The 19,056-nt window shown below is 45.3% G+C and overlaps 1 protein-coding gene across 1 annotated transcript in view; it reads right to left on the reverse strand.

Moving 5' to 3' along the window:
- Nucleotides 1-19,056, reverse strand: part of MBD2 (methyl-CpG binding domain protein 2) — a 77,363-nt gene that overhangs the window by 32,220 nt on the left and 26,087 nt on the right. The window contains exon 4 of the mRNA XM_018570973.1: nucleotides 4,195-4,354. Coding sequence (XP_018426475.1) covers nucleotides 4,195-4,354 — 160 coding nt within the window. The remainder of the gene's footprint in view (nucleotides 1-4,194; nucleotides 4,355-19,056) is intronic.

Consider the following 19,056-nt stretch of genomic DNA (forward strand, 5'->3'; position numbering starts at 1 on the left):
CGCTTTAATAGCTTCTTTGAAGTGGAAAAGTGAAACTAGAGATCTAATAGACTCCTAATGCCATCTTAAAGAGAACCTGTCCCCTCCAATGTGCTATCACATATGTGATCGCAATAAAGTAAAAAAAGAAAAAAAAAAAGTTTCAAAAAATTACATTACAAATAACAAAAAAAATAATAATATAATATGTAGAGTCCCCTATCCATGTTAAAGTGCCCATACTAACAGAAACACAAGCCGGGTGCACCTGCGTATGAAAACAATGATATGCCCACCCACCCACAGTACCAGCTTTAAACATTGCCCATCAAAGTGAAGCCACCACCGGGCCAACGTGACTCTGCCCAGCCCCCACTTATACTGGCCTGACCCTTGCAAGCATGTTCTCCTTCAGGTCCGCTCCTCTGCTGATTAACAGCAGGCAGTGGGCGGGTGCAATAATCAGTTTGCTATTGGCTATTGCCAACAGCCAAAAGAAGGCCAGTTACTGTGCCTGCCGACTACCTGCTGTGTTTACACTCAGCTGCTGGCTGCGGAATCTCACCGCCGGCAGCTGTCATTCCCCCATTGAAGCTATTCAAGCACAATGTGCGCTTAAATAGCTTCTTTGAAGTGGAAAAGTGAAACTAGAGATCTAATAGACTCACAGAAACACAAGTCGGGTGCACCTGCGTATGAAAACAATGATTTCGCTGCACACATTTTCTATTTCTAAAGGGAAATATCAGGGGTCCAAACAGCCCCAAAGCCCCTAACAATAAAGTAAAAAAATATATATTTTTTATAAAATCATTAAAAAAAAAAAGTCATTTTTTTACGGCCTGACACATATTGAAATTTCGCTTTCAGTCTAAAAATGTCATTTTGGTGCATGCCTAGTAATAAATGGTTCACCACAACGCACAGCACTGGATAGGTGTGAATAGGCTCTTAGCACGCAGACTACAAAGTGCACCTCAACACTTGGACTGATCGACCCTGGCGTCTCACAGGGTGACTGGGAATGTTCTTCCAGACGCCTGTAATTTTCGCTCTCTGATTCCTGAAATACTCGTCAAATTTAAACCTCCAAAGTCGAGTCAAATCTGGTTGGTGGCCATTCGAAACTTCTCAGTGTGGCCGTAAACTGGTCAATTTCGACCAGTATCGGTCTAGTCCTGGTGAAATCCAACCAGTATGTGGCCCCAATGGGAACAGAACCGCATCCCATCAATCAGACTGGGTGTGTCTGGGAATACGTATCCTTCATCACATGCAGGGGTTCCCGGATAAAGTGCATTGTTTTTTCTGTTTAGAGCGGCTCCATGTGTATTTGTACAGCCGCCCCGGTGTGAATGTAGCCTTAGTGTTCACCATTACATTCGTACAATTCCATGGAGGTTTTAATGTTGCATAAAGTCACACAGGTCTGCGATTGGGGCTCATTCACACCACACAGCCCATGCACTGTCATTGTTAAAATGCATTTCGGTGCTTACTTTTTTTTTTTATTGTTTTTTGCTTTTTTAACCCCCAAACTGTATGCAATTCTTATGCACTGCAGCACGTTGCGATACAATACGGCATGCCGGAATGTGCTGCGGTGTCCACAAATGCAATGCGTCCTCCATTTCAGTGCATTGGTGTACCCTGAAGCCATAGGATAGTAGGACAGAAGGCAAATTGCCTTGTTTGCTTTTGGACTTTTGGACAGCTGGTGTGAATGAGCCCTTAAAGTATATCTTGTTTTTTTTTTTTTTATTTGGGATAGAGTAGGGAATGGTGACAACTGCTGTCAGACATTTTTGCCTGTGTCCTGTGGGGAAGATTTCCCTTCACTTTCTGTCCTGGTGACATAACAGGATATAGGGTGAAATCCCCTCTCAGCTGTCACTGGGTCAAGTTCCCCATTGGAAGATGTCTCCTCACTTCCTGTTTCAGTAACAGTTGTACAATTGTGGATTTCCTGTCTCTAACACAAACAGAGAGGGCTATAGGTGTTTTTCTTCTGTAAAAAAACCCATAAAATAATGGAGAGAATTAGAGACTTTTTTAGCACTAGTACAGGTCCAATTGAGGGCTTGTTCACACCAATTTTGTTGCGATCCAGAATGGTAGCTGCTGGAACGCACAGCAATGGCTCACTAAACTGCCCTCTTCGTTCTGGGGCGGGAGGGGGCGTGGTGGTGCTTTGAAGTCAATGGCACTGCATCCACGGCCCCCCTGTCCACAGTGTGATCGGACGCGTGGCAAACCATTGCCTGCGTTTCGGTTCACTGCGAATGCAAAAAAATGCTGCTGTTTTTTGCGTTTGCAGTGGACCGGAACGCAGGCAATGTTTTGATCGCACTGTGGGCAGAGGGGCGTGGCTGCGGCGCCATTAACCTCAATGCACCACCATGCCCCCTCCCGCCCCAAAACGAAGGGGGAAGTTTAGTCTGTGATTGCAGTAGCTGCTGGAACGGACTGCAATTGGTGTGAAGAAGCCCTGAAAGGAGCTTCCGCAACTCTAAGGAGCCATTTACAGTTTACTGCACCCTTAAAGCTGACCTCCAGGGTTTTTGTAAAAAGTACCCTTCATTGGACCACCCCGTCACCCACCCCCAACCCCCTGACAGCAAGCCTTAAATGCTCATTAAGTCTAGGGGTAAAGGAATAAGTTGTAATACTTCTTACCCAACTCTTCACTCCTGCAGGCTTCCAGCCCTCTTCTTCCTGATGCCCCGGGCTGAAAGCGGGCCCTCGCCATTCTCATATACAATGCTGAACTGCTGGGCCTGCATTTTACATGAAGCTGGAAGTACGGCCGCCAGCCGGAGATCCACAGAAATTAGAATTCAGGGGATTGGTCACATAGTGTGAAGAAAGCCTGCAAGTATTACAGCTTATTCCTCTACCCCTTATTGAGAGGACCCCCTACAAGGGTATTTTTTATTATTAAAAAAAGTCCCAGAGTTCAGCTTTAAAAATAAACAAAACCACCCGAAATTCATTTGGCGCCAATGTAGTTTACAAAAATAACATGGCAAAATTTAGCAAAAATGTCCCGATTACCAAAATTTTGGGGAATCTCCAGGGAGCTATATACAGCACCCTACCAGCCTCTCCCACCAGCCATTAGCTCTCTGTATTACATAGAGAAGCACAAAGACCCTGTGATGGTATTACTGGGAATAAAATACATTTCCCAATTATTACCAACATTTGGGGGGAAGCAAACACTCTCAATGTCTCTCATCTCCAGGGAGCTATGTACAGCACCCTTCCAGCCTCTCCACCAGCCATCAGCTCTCTCTAATACATAGGGAAGCACAAAGACCCTGTGATGATATTACTGGGAATAAAAATAAATCTTCTATTCAAGAAGAAAGGTTTCATTTTAAGATTTAATTAGCAAGCTGGGAAAAGGAAGACTCGGCAAAGGCAAGATAGAAGCAGAACTTCAGCATTAAAGCCAAAACATCTAACAGATGTAATACATATATGGCTGTTTTACCATCAAGATGATTAGTATTTCGGTTCATCCAGGCCTGAGAAATAAACATCACTACTAGGCACCAGGACCAGGCTGGCGACCTTACTTTTCTCTTGAGCTTGATCACCTCTGTGCACCTCAGACCCATAATGGATAGTGAAAGCACAGCGATGGATCATCCCTCTGTTCACTGTGCTCCATGGGTACATTTTACAGCAGCCCGGAGTCTTTAAGCTCCTCAAGGGATTTATAGCACCCCTGTATATACTTCAGATTAGTGAACCCGGTGCAGTCTTGCATGACTGCAGGAATATGGCTTTTCCATTACGGCCTATGAAGAATAGATAGTGCATATGCAGTACAGCACAGCCCCACTGGCTCAATGAGCACAGAAGCACCATCCAGCCCTGCATAAGCCATGACTTCTGCATAAGGTCACCTGTTGAAATGAGGCGAAGACAAGGGAATATAGGAAACATGGAGAGTGTGAGGAGGACAAAGGATGTTATGCTTAGCTCAGAAAAAAGTAAAAGATATCTTTGATGTTTATTACAAAAACACAGATGGTCTTTAAATTGCAAAACCTTGTGGTTGTCTCTTTCCTAACCAAAAGGCTCTACTGGTCACACCCAGGGAACAGCGATGACCATTTCTGGACAGAAAGCATCTTCATATAACTTAACTGGTACATGTATAGCTTATATATAAGCACTACAATGGCAGCGGAGCTTCTAACCAACCTTGGTTTGATTGAGAGGATCATTTCTTAGTCTCTGTTTGTTCTTCTGCAATTTACTGGGCATCATCTTTCCCGTTCTGAAGTCAAAACAGCTGAGGTCAACAGAGTTCCCCAGGTACCTGGCCAACTGAGGCTTGCTTCTGAACTTCTTACCGCTCGGACTAGAAAGAAGAAAATACTTTAGTATGGTTCTGGAATCACAGGGGGACTTATCAAAGTATCATCCTGCAACTCCAAGAAACTTCAGGTGAAATCTTGAAGGTCCAATTAAAACTCGTCGTAGGAAGGACACCAGTAGGTTAAACCACTCTCTATATTAAGACATTCTCAGATTCTGGAGGAAAGACCTCTGCACGGGGCTTTCTGACCATCACTATGATGAGATAAAGCCACTAAGAGGAGATGTTCCCTTTGGGATCCAAAGATTTTCTAAGCCAGTAGGTGACTAATAAAAAATAACTCAGATGCTGGAAGGAAGACCTCTGCACCGGGTTTTGCTGACCAACACAAAGATGAACTGAAACCATTAAGCGGAGATGTCCCCTTTGGGATCGAAAGATTTTCTAAGCCAGTAGGTGACTTGCAGGGTTATTCACAAAAGGGTGAAGAGTTTGGAGCTGTCAGGAGAAGAGAACAATCTAGGACAACATAGCTGATTTGGAAAAATTCTCCAATGCAGCTCACTTTCCAGTTCAGCTATGTTGTCCTAGATTGTTCACTTCTCCTGTCTTCTCCAAACTCCTCACCCTTTCGTAAATAACCTTGTAAGAAAAAATAATTCAGATCCTGGAAGGAAGACCTCTGCAAGGGGTTTTCTGACCATCAAAGATGAACTGAAACCACTGAGATAAGATGCCCCCTTTGGGATCTAAGGATTTCCTAAGCCAGTAGGTGACCAAGAAAAACAAACACAGATCCTGGAGGGAAGACCTCTTCACAGGGTTTTCTTACAACCATCACAATGTCGAGATAGAACCATCGACAGGAGATGTCCCCTTTGGGATCCAAAGATTTTCTGAAGCCAATAGGTGACTAAAGGTGCCCATACACCTGCCGATTATCATTCAATAATCGCGGGTGATCCCACGATTGTACGATAATCGGCAGGTGTATGGGCAGTGTGCGACCGCTTCTACTGTAAGGTGGCACGACTTTCGTCTTCCGAGTACGCTGGAAAACCTGCCGAAAATCGTACGATTTCCGGCGGGTTGGTGGCGTGCTCGGAAGACGAATGCCGTACAGGCCGGTGTGCGCAAGCGCACACTGCCCGCTCAGTACTGCAATCAGCGGAAGCCCTGCCCTCAGCGGGGAGGGCTTGCGATGATCTGCCTGTCCAAGATGGGCAGATCGTACGAAACTTTAATCACCTTACAACCATCGAGCAACAAAAGTCGTGCGATGGTTGTAAGGTGTATGGGCAGCTTAAGAAAGAAAATTCCTGGAGGGAAGACCTCTTCACAGGGTTTTCTAACTCTACCATCACAATGTAGAGACAGAACCACCAAGAGGAGATGTCTCCTTTGGGAACCAAAGGTTTCCCAAGCCAGTGGGTGCCTGAACAAGCTGAAGGAGAGTTTGGTACAAGTGGCAACGATATTCTAAGAAGCTAGTGAGAAGATGAAAGAGGAACATGCATGAAGTGATTTGAGAGAGGCTCCTCTTTGCATCTCTAGAGTTTAACTGTCCCTTTGATTTTCTATCTTCCCTCTTTTTTTTTCTAGCTACTTCTTAGAACACACAACAGGTCACTTGTCCACAACCTAAATTTCTAAGCATTACAATGGTATTCAATATTCAACAAAGGTTTAAGTCTCAGAGAGTCTTCAGGGAAGAGTTAAAGTGCACAGACTCCATCTACCAAAGACTGATATTTCAGTTTTTAGTAGATGCGGGAGTGTTGCACCCCCTAATGGTTTTCTTACTCATCTGTCCTGAAATGTGTGTGCTGTGGTAGTTAAATATGTGCGCCCGATGTGCCACATGTGGTCTTTATAAAATCAATTCCATTGTCCTTGCAAGATTTTTAGTTTCTTTAACTTTATAGAAAATTGAAGGAGGATGAGGAACACCTCAAGAGAGCAGGAACACCTGAAACTCCAGGATGGCCTTGGAAAGATCAAGTGCCAGGGGAGTCATCATGGTGCACAAGCATGCCCACTAACCAAAATCATCAATATTTAGGCCCAGAATATTCAAAAGTAGAGCAGTGGAGATGACAGGATTGTCTAACCATCATCTTCTGCCTGTGGCTTTCCTTAAAACTGTTCCAGGTCAACTGTTAATGTGTATGTGAACCCGAACATTGAACTTCTTATAGTCTCATTTGCTCTGTCGATTATACCATGGAATTTGTTTTGTTCCATCTCTTTGAGAAGTTCAAATAATATCTGTTGATCTTGCCAAAAATGTTAACCTGGTAACTTCCTGTGCTCTCTGCATCTGCTGACTGTTACCATTACATTGTTTTCTAAGCTATCTCTGGGGACTACAGGACAACACCTTTCTTTGTTATAAAGAATGGGAGAAGGGTAGGGTTCCAGAGTCTTATCTTATTACTGTCATCCTAAGGCCCGGTGCACACCTGAGCGATCCGGGACGTGCGTCCCGGGATCGTTCACAGTTGCAGAAAGTGATTGCCGCGCGACCCCATTGAAATCAATCCGCGGCAATCGCAGGAAAAAAGGCACACGTACTTTTTTTGTGATACACTACGCGCGGCTGTTTTAAACCGCTTGATCCACCTGGCGCGACAAGGGTGCCATTAGAAAACAATGGTACCCACAGCGCAATCGTCGGTGATGGGCGACTCGGTGACCGTGCTGTATCGTGCACGATTGCCGCGTGGTCACAGATCGCCCAAGTGTGCACCGGCCCTAAAGCTGAAATTGTGTTATTGGCAGGATAACCCGATGAAAATAAAAATTGAGAAAAAGAAAACTAATGCAGCTAGTCAGCTCATCATCATGCAAAAATGTCTGTAGTGCTTGTGGTTGCTTAGCCTAGATTACATGGTTCTTTGTTACAAGTAGGGATGCACGGATACTAGTATCGGTATCAGTGCCAAGTATATGGGTGAGTACTCTTACTTGCCCAAATACTCCGATGCCTAGCCCGATACTTACGATATCACGAAGCCAGGCAGCAAGTCATTATATGTCACCTGACGAGGGAGCATGGAGCTGGCTTCCCGGCCAATCAGGAAACCGGGCGCCTCGTCATTACACTGCGGCCAGCATCCTGATTGGCCAGAAAGCCGGCTCCATGCTTTCTCGTCACCTAGTGACGAGAAGCATGGGGACGCCTTGCCTGCTAATCGTGAAGCCGGGTGGCGAGTCATTACACACTGCCCGGCTTCCCGGCTAATCAGGAAGCCAGGTGGCGAGTCATTACACTCCACCTGGCTTCCTTAATGGGACTTCCGGTATCGGTATTGGCGAGTAGCGGTTAAAACAATATCGGTACTCGTACTCTATACCGAAATACCGGTATCGGTGCATCCCTAAGCTGTGTGTTTAACTCCATAGCTGCACAGTGCAGAGGGGCTCCTGTTTCCATTGAGGCCTTGTCTGGTAGACTTGCAAGGAGATAAAGAGGATCAAGCAAGACACAACCATTGTGTAGCACTATTAGGCAGGAAGCAGCGTCTGCATAAGAAATCAGCAAAAAAGGCCACTGGCAATATACATAAATAATGAAAAACGTTACACAAAAGTTATTAATATTTAAGTTTATTAATATTGAACTATAAAACTTTCATACAGATCTACAAAATTTAAAAAAATATGATTATTACAGCTCCCCTTTAATTGCTTGTAGCATGGTTTCCTTTGTGGCCTGTGCAGTGACTGGTCACAGGGTTGGTTGGCAGAACAAGTTGGTGCCCGCTGTATAACAAAGGGCACAGTGTCAGCGTTTAACCCCTAGGCACCCAGGATTCATCTGTCCTACTTAGAAGTCACACTGATCTTACTGGGTCAGTTCACCCCGACATTAATCCTCTCGGACACAGGAAGAAAAGCATCTTACAGAAGAGCAACTTAAAGCTTCTATTTTTCATTCTCAGTGTAAACCTCATGACCGCACAGTCTGAAGAGACGTAACTGCTTGCTCATAGTCAAAGTTAGTGGTCATGACTGTGGCATGCAGGAAAAGAAATTCACATTGATGACTCAGAAGTATTCAACCATCTACAGTAAGTCTAAGTGTAAAGCTGCCTGTAAATACGAGTGATAAGTGTACCATTTGATTACAGGAGGGGTCCAGTGTTAGAAGGAGAATAGCAGGGGATGGAGGTGGTAGAGCAGGAGCACTGTAGTTGGAGGAAAGCAGGGCATGGTAGCACTGGAACATGAACAGAGTAGAGCAGAGAGGCCCTGTAGCAGGATGAGGTTAGGTCACAGACACACAGCGAGAGTGCAGATCATGGAGGTGCTGGAGCAATGAGAGAGCAGAGCACGGAGGTGCTGGAGCAGTGAGAGAGCAGAGCACGGAGGTGCAGGAGCAGTGAGAGAGCAGAGCACGGAGGTGCTGGAGCAGTGAGAGAGCAGAGCACGGAGGTGCTGGAGCAGTGAGAGAGCAGAGCACGGAGGTGCAGGAGCAGTGAGAGAGCAGAGCACGGAGGTGCTGGAGCAGAGCACGGAGCAGCTGGAGCAGTGAGGGAGCAGAGAGAGCAGAGAGAACAGAGCATGGAGGTGCTGGAGCAGTGGCAGAGCATGAAGCTGCTGGAGTGAGGGCAGGGCAGAGCACGGACGTGCTGGAGCGAGGGCAGAGACGAGAATGGGGTGCTGGAGCTGCTGCAGAGCAAGGAGGGGCTGGAACGAGGGCAGAGCAGAATACAGAAAGCCTGGAAGGAGGGCAGAGCAAAGCACAGAGGGGCTGGAGCAGAGGCAGGGCAGAGCAGGGCACGGAGATACTGGAGCAGAGTGTGGGCATAGCAGGGCACGGAGATGTTGGAGCAGGGGCAGGACATGGAGGCTCTGGAGTAGGACCATATAATTACTACCATATAAATATATAAATGGTAAGTCCAGTCAATATAGATACATAATTTCAATTTCTGGTACATGATAAAGAAGTGCTCCACATAATAGTTCCCTACATCTCTCGAGAACGCTGATTGACTCCAGCATGGCTGAGAACAGAGTCAGGATTCTGAGCAGAAGATCTTGTTGCTGTAGTCCACAGAAGGAACAAATAACTCAAAATACCAGATTCCACCCATATAGATGATTATACTTTTTTGGATAGGTTGCCCTAAAGCAAAGCCAATCCTTCAGAACAACTTTTTTACATATGCCCCTCACTCCATTCTAATTTGAAATGTGTCACTAAAACACTTATTGTACTCAAACACTGGTGCTCGTCCCAGCTGATTCACCTAGTTACCCAGCTAATGATTACTGGCAGCTCTGCATTTTCCCCAGTGGTGGTCCCACCATAGGGTACCATTTGGGCATAAGACTCTACAAGTCCAGCGTCCAGGTCTAAAAAAAAGCATGGCAAAGTCTCCATCACAACCAGTCCTTGTCCTGGGTTTAAGCCTTTATTCATTGGTCTTCCCTTCTTCAGTCAGTTCCTGCCCAGGATATCAGCCTGTATTCACTGGTCCCTTCCTCACTGCCAGTCCCAGCTTGGTATTTCAGCTTGGACTGTTTGGTTTGGTTGGGAACACCAAGAGGCAGCACTTTCTTGGGGCAATAATGAGGTCAGGACTGTATAGGGGCACAGCACAGAAAGTACAGAAAAGGGGCATACATTGTTGACCACCTTTCCTTTAACCATACAAAACTTAGCCACAACCGCTCTTCTTTCGTGCCTGCAACTATCCGGCTACTAGTGTTGACCAACTCCCATTTAACCATACAACACTTGGCCACAACCACTCTTTCTTTCAGGCCTGCAACTACCGGCTACTACTTCAATCTGACTGAAAAACTAAATTCTGGCGAGAACATCACAATTGCTCCAGGTTCTCGGCAGTCACAGTTCCTAGATCTAGCAACGGGTGGGGAAACGGGGTTACACATGTTTACCGCCATCCTGCTCCAGGAAATTCTATGGTAGCTTATAAATCAGGGGGTCTAGTTAGTTTGGTGTAAAAAAGCAGTGTAGTCCTGGGGGTTAGTGTCTGCTTGAAAAATAAGGTCAAGACTTTCATTTCTCAATGCAAATTCCCTCCCAACTTTTATAAACCACCTCTTGTTACAGATATTTGTGACATTACCACTATGGATGTGACCAATGGCAAATAAATGATAGGTCAACCCATAGATTTATGAAGAGTAATGGTCAATAAATGATAGGGCAACCCATAGATATATGAAGGATTTCACGCCACAATGGCGTGAAGTCCATTGGATTTGTCACTCTGCTAGCCAACAAAAAACCCCATCTCTTCTCCTCTCTTATGTTTTTTACAATCAAATAGGGGTGGCTCCCAGAGATTTAGGATCTGTGCACCATAAATTAACCTTGTCTCCATAGATATATGAAGACCAATGGTCATTATATAAATGATAGGTCAACCCATGGATTTATGAAGACCAATGGTCATTATATAAATGATAGGTCAACCCATGGATTTATGAAGACCAATGGTCATTATATAAATGATAGGTCAACCCATGGATTTATGAAGACCAATGGTCATTATATAAATGATAGGTCAACCCATGGATTTATGAAGACCAATGGTCATTATATAAATGATAGGTCAACCCATGGATTTATGAAGACCAATGGTCATTATATAAATGATAGGTCAACCCATGGATTTATGAAGACCAATGGTCATTATATAAATGATAGGTCAACCCATGGATTTATGAAGACCAATGGTCATTATATAAATGATAGGTCAACCCATGGATTTATGAAGACCAATGGTCATTATATAAATGATAGGTCAACCCATGGATTTATGAAGACCAATGGTCATTATATAAATGATAGGTCAACCCATGGATTTATGAAGACCAATGGTCATTATATAAATGATAGGTCAACCCATAGATATATGAAGGATTTCACGCCACAATGGCGTGAAGTCCATTGGATTTGTCACTCTGCTAGCCAACAAAAAACCCCATCTCTTCTCCTCTCTTATGTTTTTTACAATCAAATAGGGGTGGCTCCCAGAGATTTAGGATCTGTGCACCATAAATTAACCTTGTCTCCATAGATATATGAAGACCAATGGTCACTAAATAAATGATAGGTCAACCCATAGATTTATGAAGACCGATGGTCAATAAATAAATGATAGGTCAACCCATAGATTCAAAAAAAAAGACAAAACCTCCAACACATATCCTAAACAAGAGGGCAACTGTCCCACTTTGACCGACATGCAAGAATAAGACTCCACAGCACAACCATTGAAAACAAATAAGGGCTTGTGGAATAGCGGAAGTGATAGTGGTAAGGAGATATTGTAGTCACAGACACTACATAACAAGCTAGTAAACAAATTACGTGTTGGCCATAAAATCAAATTTTAATATCATTCACTTTAAAAGACTTCAACCAAATCAGGAAACTTTGCAAATGTAACTTCTCTCTCCTGCAGTCATTTTAGAGTTGTGCCATGGCCATCGAGGGTCCTTCCAGTTCTAGCATCCTATCCCCTCACAGAATCCCTAGCTTATGTGTACTTCTAAAGCGATGCCTGGGTTCAACTCCCACCCCAAACGGGTCCTAGCCTGTGTTTGCATAATGTGGCAACAACATTGGAGTGTGAGATGCTTTGTCCCAGGGATGGATGTGAGTGGTCTGTGGACTCTGTATAAGTGCGGTGGAATTTGTCAGCATTATAAAAAGAATAAAGTAAATATATAATCCTAGTGGGAATATCCACCTGCTGCTGATTCCACTGAAATCCATCACACCAACACCAACAGTTGTTCCAGAAATCTCCTCATTCTGCCCATAATGGACACATTAAGTGTTCACTTTACAGAAGGGACCTTTAACTGCATATAAGCCAAGAATATGGACCTTAAAGTATTTAATTGTTCTCAAAAGGAGATCTATGAGGGGAGTGATTTCCACTCATCCTCATCGTTAGAGCCGACCTGTGACAAAGAAGCTGTCACAGGTCGTCTCTATTGATTGGGAAGTGAGCAAAAAAAGGCAGCGGATCCGCTCACTTCTGGATTGTCTCCCTGCAGAGAGTGATGACCGTCAGTCACGGCTCCCTGCAGGGATTTCTCCCTCCCCTCTCCGATCCTCCAGCGCTGACTGGAGGAACTGACGGAGGGGGGCGGGCACAGCTGACTTTGGCTCTGGATAGGCAGAGCCAGCTGTCACTCACGCAGCTGGGTGGACTTACACAGTATTGTCGGGATCCGCCCCGGTTGCGGCGCTCTCTGTATATCGCAGGCAATAGCTGAGTTTTGGTTTGTGGGAGGAGGTTAGTATCTGTCCTCCCGTGACTCTAAGGCCTGGTTCACACCTGTACGTGTACGCCTACGCCTGAAAAGGTACATGAGCCTCTTTGCGGCGTTTTTGTCGCGCGTTTCCATTGGGATACAGCCAAGTAGCCCTCGGAAACGCGCATTTGTCGCGCATTTTTTTACCGCAAATCACGGTACAAACGCGCATATTCGAAACGCCTAGGTGTGAACAGAGCCTAAAGAGAACTGTGGGGAAAAACACTTACTCCATCCATAGTTCTCTTTTAAATACCAGGGATAGAGCTTTAAAACAAGACCTATCTAGCTGCATGTAACGTGAGGTAATTAATTTTCAAACATCCTCCAAGTTCACAACAAAGACTGAAGTTGGAGTTCAGAGGGTTCTAACAGCTTAGAAACACACGGCGTGTGTTGATATTAGAGGGCTGGCAGGTTTCCAGGATGCTGCTCTCCACAGAAAATAAACAGGAAAGAAGCTTTGACTTCAGTGCTCCTGCTGTGAACTTTGAGTTACTCCACAATGCCTATAGGTGCAAAGGTGGATGAGGGCATGTTTTTAAGTACTTTTGCTGCTCTACAAAAATATAAATGCTTTAAAAAGTGCATAATCTGGGCACAGGTTCACTTTAAGCAGCAGTTAGTCCATGTGAATGTACCCTTCAACTCTCCTCATGGAGTAACAGTTCCTGAGCTGCAATAGCCATCTGTGTCATATTGGGGGCATTTTTCTTTAACCAGTTGACATCCGCGGTGTTAAACCCCTTTCCCATCCAGGCCATTTTTCAGTATTCAGCGCTGCGGTACTTTGACTGACATTTATTCCGTCATGCAGCGCTGTACTGAAATGAATTGTATACCCTTTTTTGGGGACAGATAGAGCTTTCTTTTGGTGGTATTTATTCACCACTGAGGGGGTTTTATTTTTTTACTATATTAAAGGAAAAATTACTGAAATTTAAAAAAGCCAAACCTTTTTTTGCATTAGCTCTCTTTTGGGTCACAGGAGTTCATTTACTAATACCCTCCTGTGACTTGAAACTCAGCAAATAGCAGGCTACTGCTCGCTATATGCTGACAGCATATATGCACACAGTCAGGAAAGATTCCTGACAACAATGTCGGGATTAACCCTTCTACCTGATTGTCAGCTGGCTCTGCCTATCTAGAGCCAGAGGCAGCGGTGCCCACCCCCCTCCCCTCTCCGTCCCTCCAGTTAGCGCTGGAGGAATGGAGAGGGGAGAATCCCTGGAGGGTGACAGTCACTGCTCTCTGCATGGAGAAGTCGTGAGCTAAGCGATCAGCGGTTCGTGATTACTCAGTTCTTGATCGATGGAGCCGGCATGAGACAGCTGCAGAGTCACATGTCGGCTCTAACTGTGGGAGGTGCATTTCACTCTCCTCATAGTTCTCCTTTAACTTCCTGTCCTTTGGACACAATAGGAAGTGAAAGGGAATCGGTCCTAAGAGAAGGAAAGTAGATCTGATTTTTCTTTGCTGCTGTTCAGTGACATTTACAGGTCTTGTAAGCCCCCCAGTCTGTAACAGGACAGTAAAAGGAGGAGCAGCAGACTGATTAACTCATCTCTCTGCCACTCTGCTCTCTCCTCCTATCAGTACGTTCCTGGCACTGCAGTCCACTTGCGATACCTCTCCCTCTCAGAGTGTGAGCTCTGCTGTACAGGGACCGATACCAAGTCATTTGCTTGCATTTAATAAAAACCCATTTAGTGATGTATTAATGATTACAGAGCTGCAATACTTTTATGTTTTTATATCTGCCTGGAGTTCAGCTTTAAGGGCAAGCCATGCTGCACTATAAACCAACAAGTGGAAAATTCCATGTTGCGTACTGCACGCTGCAGATCATCGACGTGTGATGTCGTGATGAATCAGCCCCCGGAAGCAATGCTCTGAGAGGTGACAAAACTACAACTCTGTGGATTCAGTAAGCCGCTGCAGGATTTCCTTGTGCAGCCCGGTGACTAATACAGAACAGGCAGGGGTAAACAATGCTGCACAAACAGCGACATCAATTGTGGTGAGCCAGCGCAGGGCTCGAGTTTTATAGCAGCCTGCAGCGGAGTGCGCTCAAAACACTTGTTAACCCCTTCACGGTCAGATGTGTTTTCACCTTCAGGACTACGGCAGAAGCTGCGTGTGACAGTAAAGTAGGGCTGCAACAACTAATCGACTAAGTCGATTATAAATCGATGATGGAAAACGTTGTCAACGTTTTCCATCATCGATTAGTTGACTTTCGATTAGTTGGCCTGCTTGAGATTTACAGCACATTGTACCATCAGCTATAGAGGAATACAAATCCCAGCAATACATTATACACTGTATGTATAATGTATTGCTGGGATTTGTTGTATTCCTCTATAGCTGATGGTATTCTGCATTTCGCCGCTGTATAATGTACTATTGCTGGGATTTGTTGTATTCCTCTATAGCTTCTGGTATTCTGCATTGTGCTGTAAAATCATTATACAGCACAATGCAGAATACCACCAGCTATAGAGGAATACAACAAATCCCAGCAGTACATTATACAGCACAATAGAGAATAATGGAGAATATCAGCAGCTATAGAGGAATACAACAAATCCCAGGAATAATACATTATAGCATAATGTATTATTCCTGGGATTTGTTGTATTCCTCTAAAACCACACGACAAACGCGCGTTTGAGGGCTACTTGCCTGTATCCCAATGGAAACGCGCAACAAAAACGCCCCAAAGAAGCTCCTGTACTTCTTTGGGCGTATCCCCTTTTTAACTCTTTCGGCCACTTCCTTTCTACATGTACTCGCTTCAGTGTTGGCTGCACATGATGGCTCTGGACCGGCTTCAGGATAACAATAACGTAGACCATGTCTTCGCAACGTGGGTCAGTACGGCGGTATGTGACTGGGTGACAACGCGGAAGTACAATTCAGAGATCCCAGACCAAAAACCGAACTTCACTACTATGAAAGCTACGCATGTTTGTCCGCTTTGTGCTTTCGAAAACATCCTTTGGAGAAAAAAAGGTTTCATGAAGCTCTGGGCCTACACCAGTAAATGGAGTCATAACCATGAAACTCCTCTGTGGTGGGGGCATACAGCAGCCATTACACACAATTGGGTTTCTTCATAAAAATTTGGTCTGGCGTATAGCCATGGATACTGTTGGCATGGCACTAGTGCCTCTAGATGGCACTGATGAGTATAAGAAATTACTATACTCTTCAGCACCCTCTAGGGGCACTAATGCCGTGCAAATGGCATCTACCCACCTTCATGCAAAGTTCCGGCCAACGTATAGCCAGACAGGTGCCGTCCAAATGGCACTAGTACCCCTAGATAAAGCTGAAGACTACAGAAAATCCTATACTTGTCAGAACCACGGCATCCTTCTGGCTATACTACAGCCAGCACCCCTAGGTGGCACTGACAAGTATAAGAAACTCATAGTTCTGGCCGGCATATAGCCAGCTGGATGCTGTTCGCATCGCACTAGCAACCCTAGATGGCGCTGAAGAGTATAGAAAAAACTATATTTGTCAGCACCATCTAGGGGCGCTAGTGCCATGCCAAAGGCCTCCGTCTGGCTATACTCCGTCCGGCGCTAGAGCCCCTAGATGGCACTGATGAGTATAAGAATCTCCTATGTTCATCAGCACCATCTAGGTTAGTAGTGCCGTGCAAACAGCATCCATCCAGCTTTACGCAAAGTTGCTGCCGGCATATAGCCAGGTGGATGCCATTCGCGTGGCACTAGCAACCCTAGATGGCACTAAAGAGTATAGCACATTTTATACCCGTGAACACCATCTAGGGGTGCTAGTGCTGTGCGTCATCCGCCTGGCTATACTCCACCCGGCACTAGCACCCCTAGGTGGCACTGATGAGTATAAGAAATTACTATACTCCTCAGCACCATCTAGGGGCACTAGTACCATGCAAATGCCATCCACCCATACACAAATTTCCAGTCCGTGTACAGCCAAGTGGATGCCATTCCCACACCACTAGCAGCCCTAGATAGCACTAAAGAGTGTAGGAAATCTAGGGGCAGTAGTGCCGCGCGAACAGCATCCGTCTGGCTATACACGGCCAGCACTAGCGTCCCCAGATGGCACTGACAAGTACAAGAAGTTACTATACTCATCAGCACCATCTAGGGTTGCTAGTGCCGTGCAAATAGCATCCATCCAGCTATACGCATAGTTTTGGCTGGCATATAGTCGGATGGATGCCATTTGCATGGCGCTAGCGCCTCTAGATGGCACTAAAGAGTATAGGAAATCCTGCACTCATCAGCACCATCTAGGGGAGCTAGTGCCATGCAAACAGCATCCGTCTGGCTATACTCTGGCTGGCACATTTATAATTGAACCACAATGTAGTTTGCCTTTGCATCAGTTCCAAAGCAGTGGCATCCCTGCGAGTCAGGGGGCCAACTAGGGCTGCAACCAACTAATCGATTAATCAATAATTAGAATAGTTGTCAACTATTTCCATTATCGATTAGTTGGTTGGATCCCCCATCTCTCCCCTCCATGCTGGAAGGAGGGCACAGCAAGCAGTGGGTGGGTGTAATAGGCAGCCTGCTATTGGCTAATGCAATTTGAAATGGCCAATAGAAGCTGGCTATTACACCTGCCCACTACCTCCTGCTGTATTTACATTCAGATGCCGTCTGCGGAATCTTGCCACTGGCAGCTGTTATTCCCTGGCTGAAGCCATTCAAGCACCATGTGCTTACAACACAATAGTGGAGGAAAAAGTCATTTATTTAAATGGCACCCTAAACGCACCTCCCACCCACAGGAAGTTTTATCCTGAAGTAAACGTTATGTTTGTAACACCACATTTGTGTATTTTATTTTAGATTATTTATGGTATTTAATAGTTTTTATCCGATTAATCGTAAAAAATTAAATCGCCAACTGATTATGAAAATCATTAGTTGCAGCCCTAGAACCAACATGATAATATTTTATTCTACGAGTTCCCTTAAGAGATACAATAAAGTCTACAATGTAACACCCGAACTATCTGCGTGTATCTTCAGTGTTACAATTACACTTTCTTTTGGAATTCTCACAAAACTGCCGGCAATGACTCACTGTGCCGATAACCCTGAGGAAAATAACAATCGTGCCATAGAGGATAACGAGCTTTCACAGATGAGGCGGTGGGATGGGTGGAAATTTTACCGCTAATTAATAATCAGACAAAAAAAAGAAGCGTTGACATCAGCTCCTGTGATTCAGCCGTACTGCTAATGTCACCTCTTGATCAAAGCGCCTTCACATCACTGGAGCTTAGCACGGCAATGACTGTGTGTACTTGCCCCCAGGGCAGTCAGATCGGGGCCGACCATGTAACAGGGCTCGCAACAGAGGGAACAAACGGCAACATGGAGAGGTCACAGGTCGTGTGGAGTCTGGCATTATGTGTTGCTGAGCGAGGCAAGCCTTGAGCTGCACATTATGCTGCGACAAAAGCCATGTACAGGAATTTCTGGTCGTTTTTCAGCAAACAAACCAAAAAGCCACAAGCCACCCTTTACAACTCCCAACCAATGCTCTTTAGAAAAGACGATTACACTTTTGAAAGACAATTTTTTCCTGAAAAATGTCCGTTTATTAAAGGGCGAGTCCATCCTGATATTGTAGGTCAGTGGCTGTCCATGCGCGGGGTATAGGGGGCTTCAACTGTGACCCACTGATATCACCGAAGAGCCACAAATAATGTCCCGGATGTGTAACGCTACAGAAGACTTCAGTGGACATACCAGAGGAGATGGTCAGAGACGGTGGACATGCACCAGCTGCGGTTGTAGACTGAAGATATGGTGCAGGACACAGAAAAAGTCTAGGAACATGTTACAAGAGATTGCTAGACATCACTGCTATTGCTGTCCCTTTACAAATCAATGCACCCACTGCTGACTGCCGGGGTCAGCGGGTCACACAAGTACAAAAGGGCTGTATGTGGCCCCTGGGCTGCAGGTTGGGCACCAAGATTGTAGGTGAAGCCTCTGCCATGGCTTCTTAGGTCTCAGATTTTCCAGCAGCGAGACCTCCCTACCATAATTTCCAACCATATCCATGTTCACCAGAGGGTTGTGGGTTTTCCAGCCTACTTTTGTGTGTTTCAACTGAGTCTCCCTCCATTCTCTATAATGTTATTAAATAAATCCAGTAGGGATAGAGGGAGCCGCTCATAATGGGCACAGCAGGTATACAGACCCAGGAACTCAGCTCCGTGCTGGTGGGAACCCTTTATAATGGGAAAGCAGGTAAAACAGACCCAGGACCTCAGCTCAGGGATGGGGATAACCCCTCATAATGGGCCCGGCAGGTGTACAGACCCAGGAACTCAGCTCAGGGATGGTGGGAATCCCTCAGAATGGGCAAAGCAGGAGTGCAGACCCGGGAATTCAGCTAAATGGTGT

This window comes from Nanorana parkeri, unplaced genomic scaffold (assembly GCF_000935625.1).
Source record: "Nanorana parkeri isolate BGI_ZX_2015 unplaced genomic scaffold, ASM93562v1 scaffold1644, whole genome shotgun sequence".
NCBI lineage: Eukaryota > Metazoa > Chordata > Amphibia > Anura > Dicroglossidae > Nanorana > Nanorana parkeri.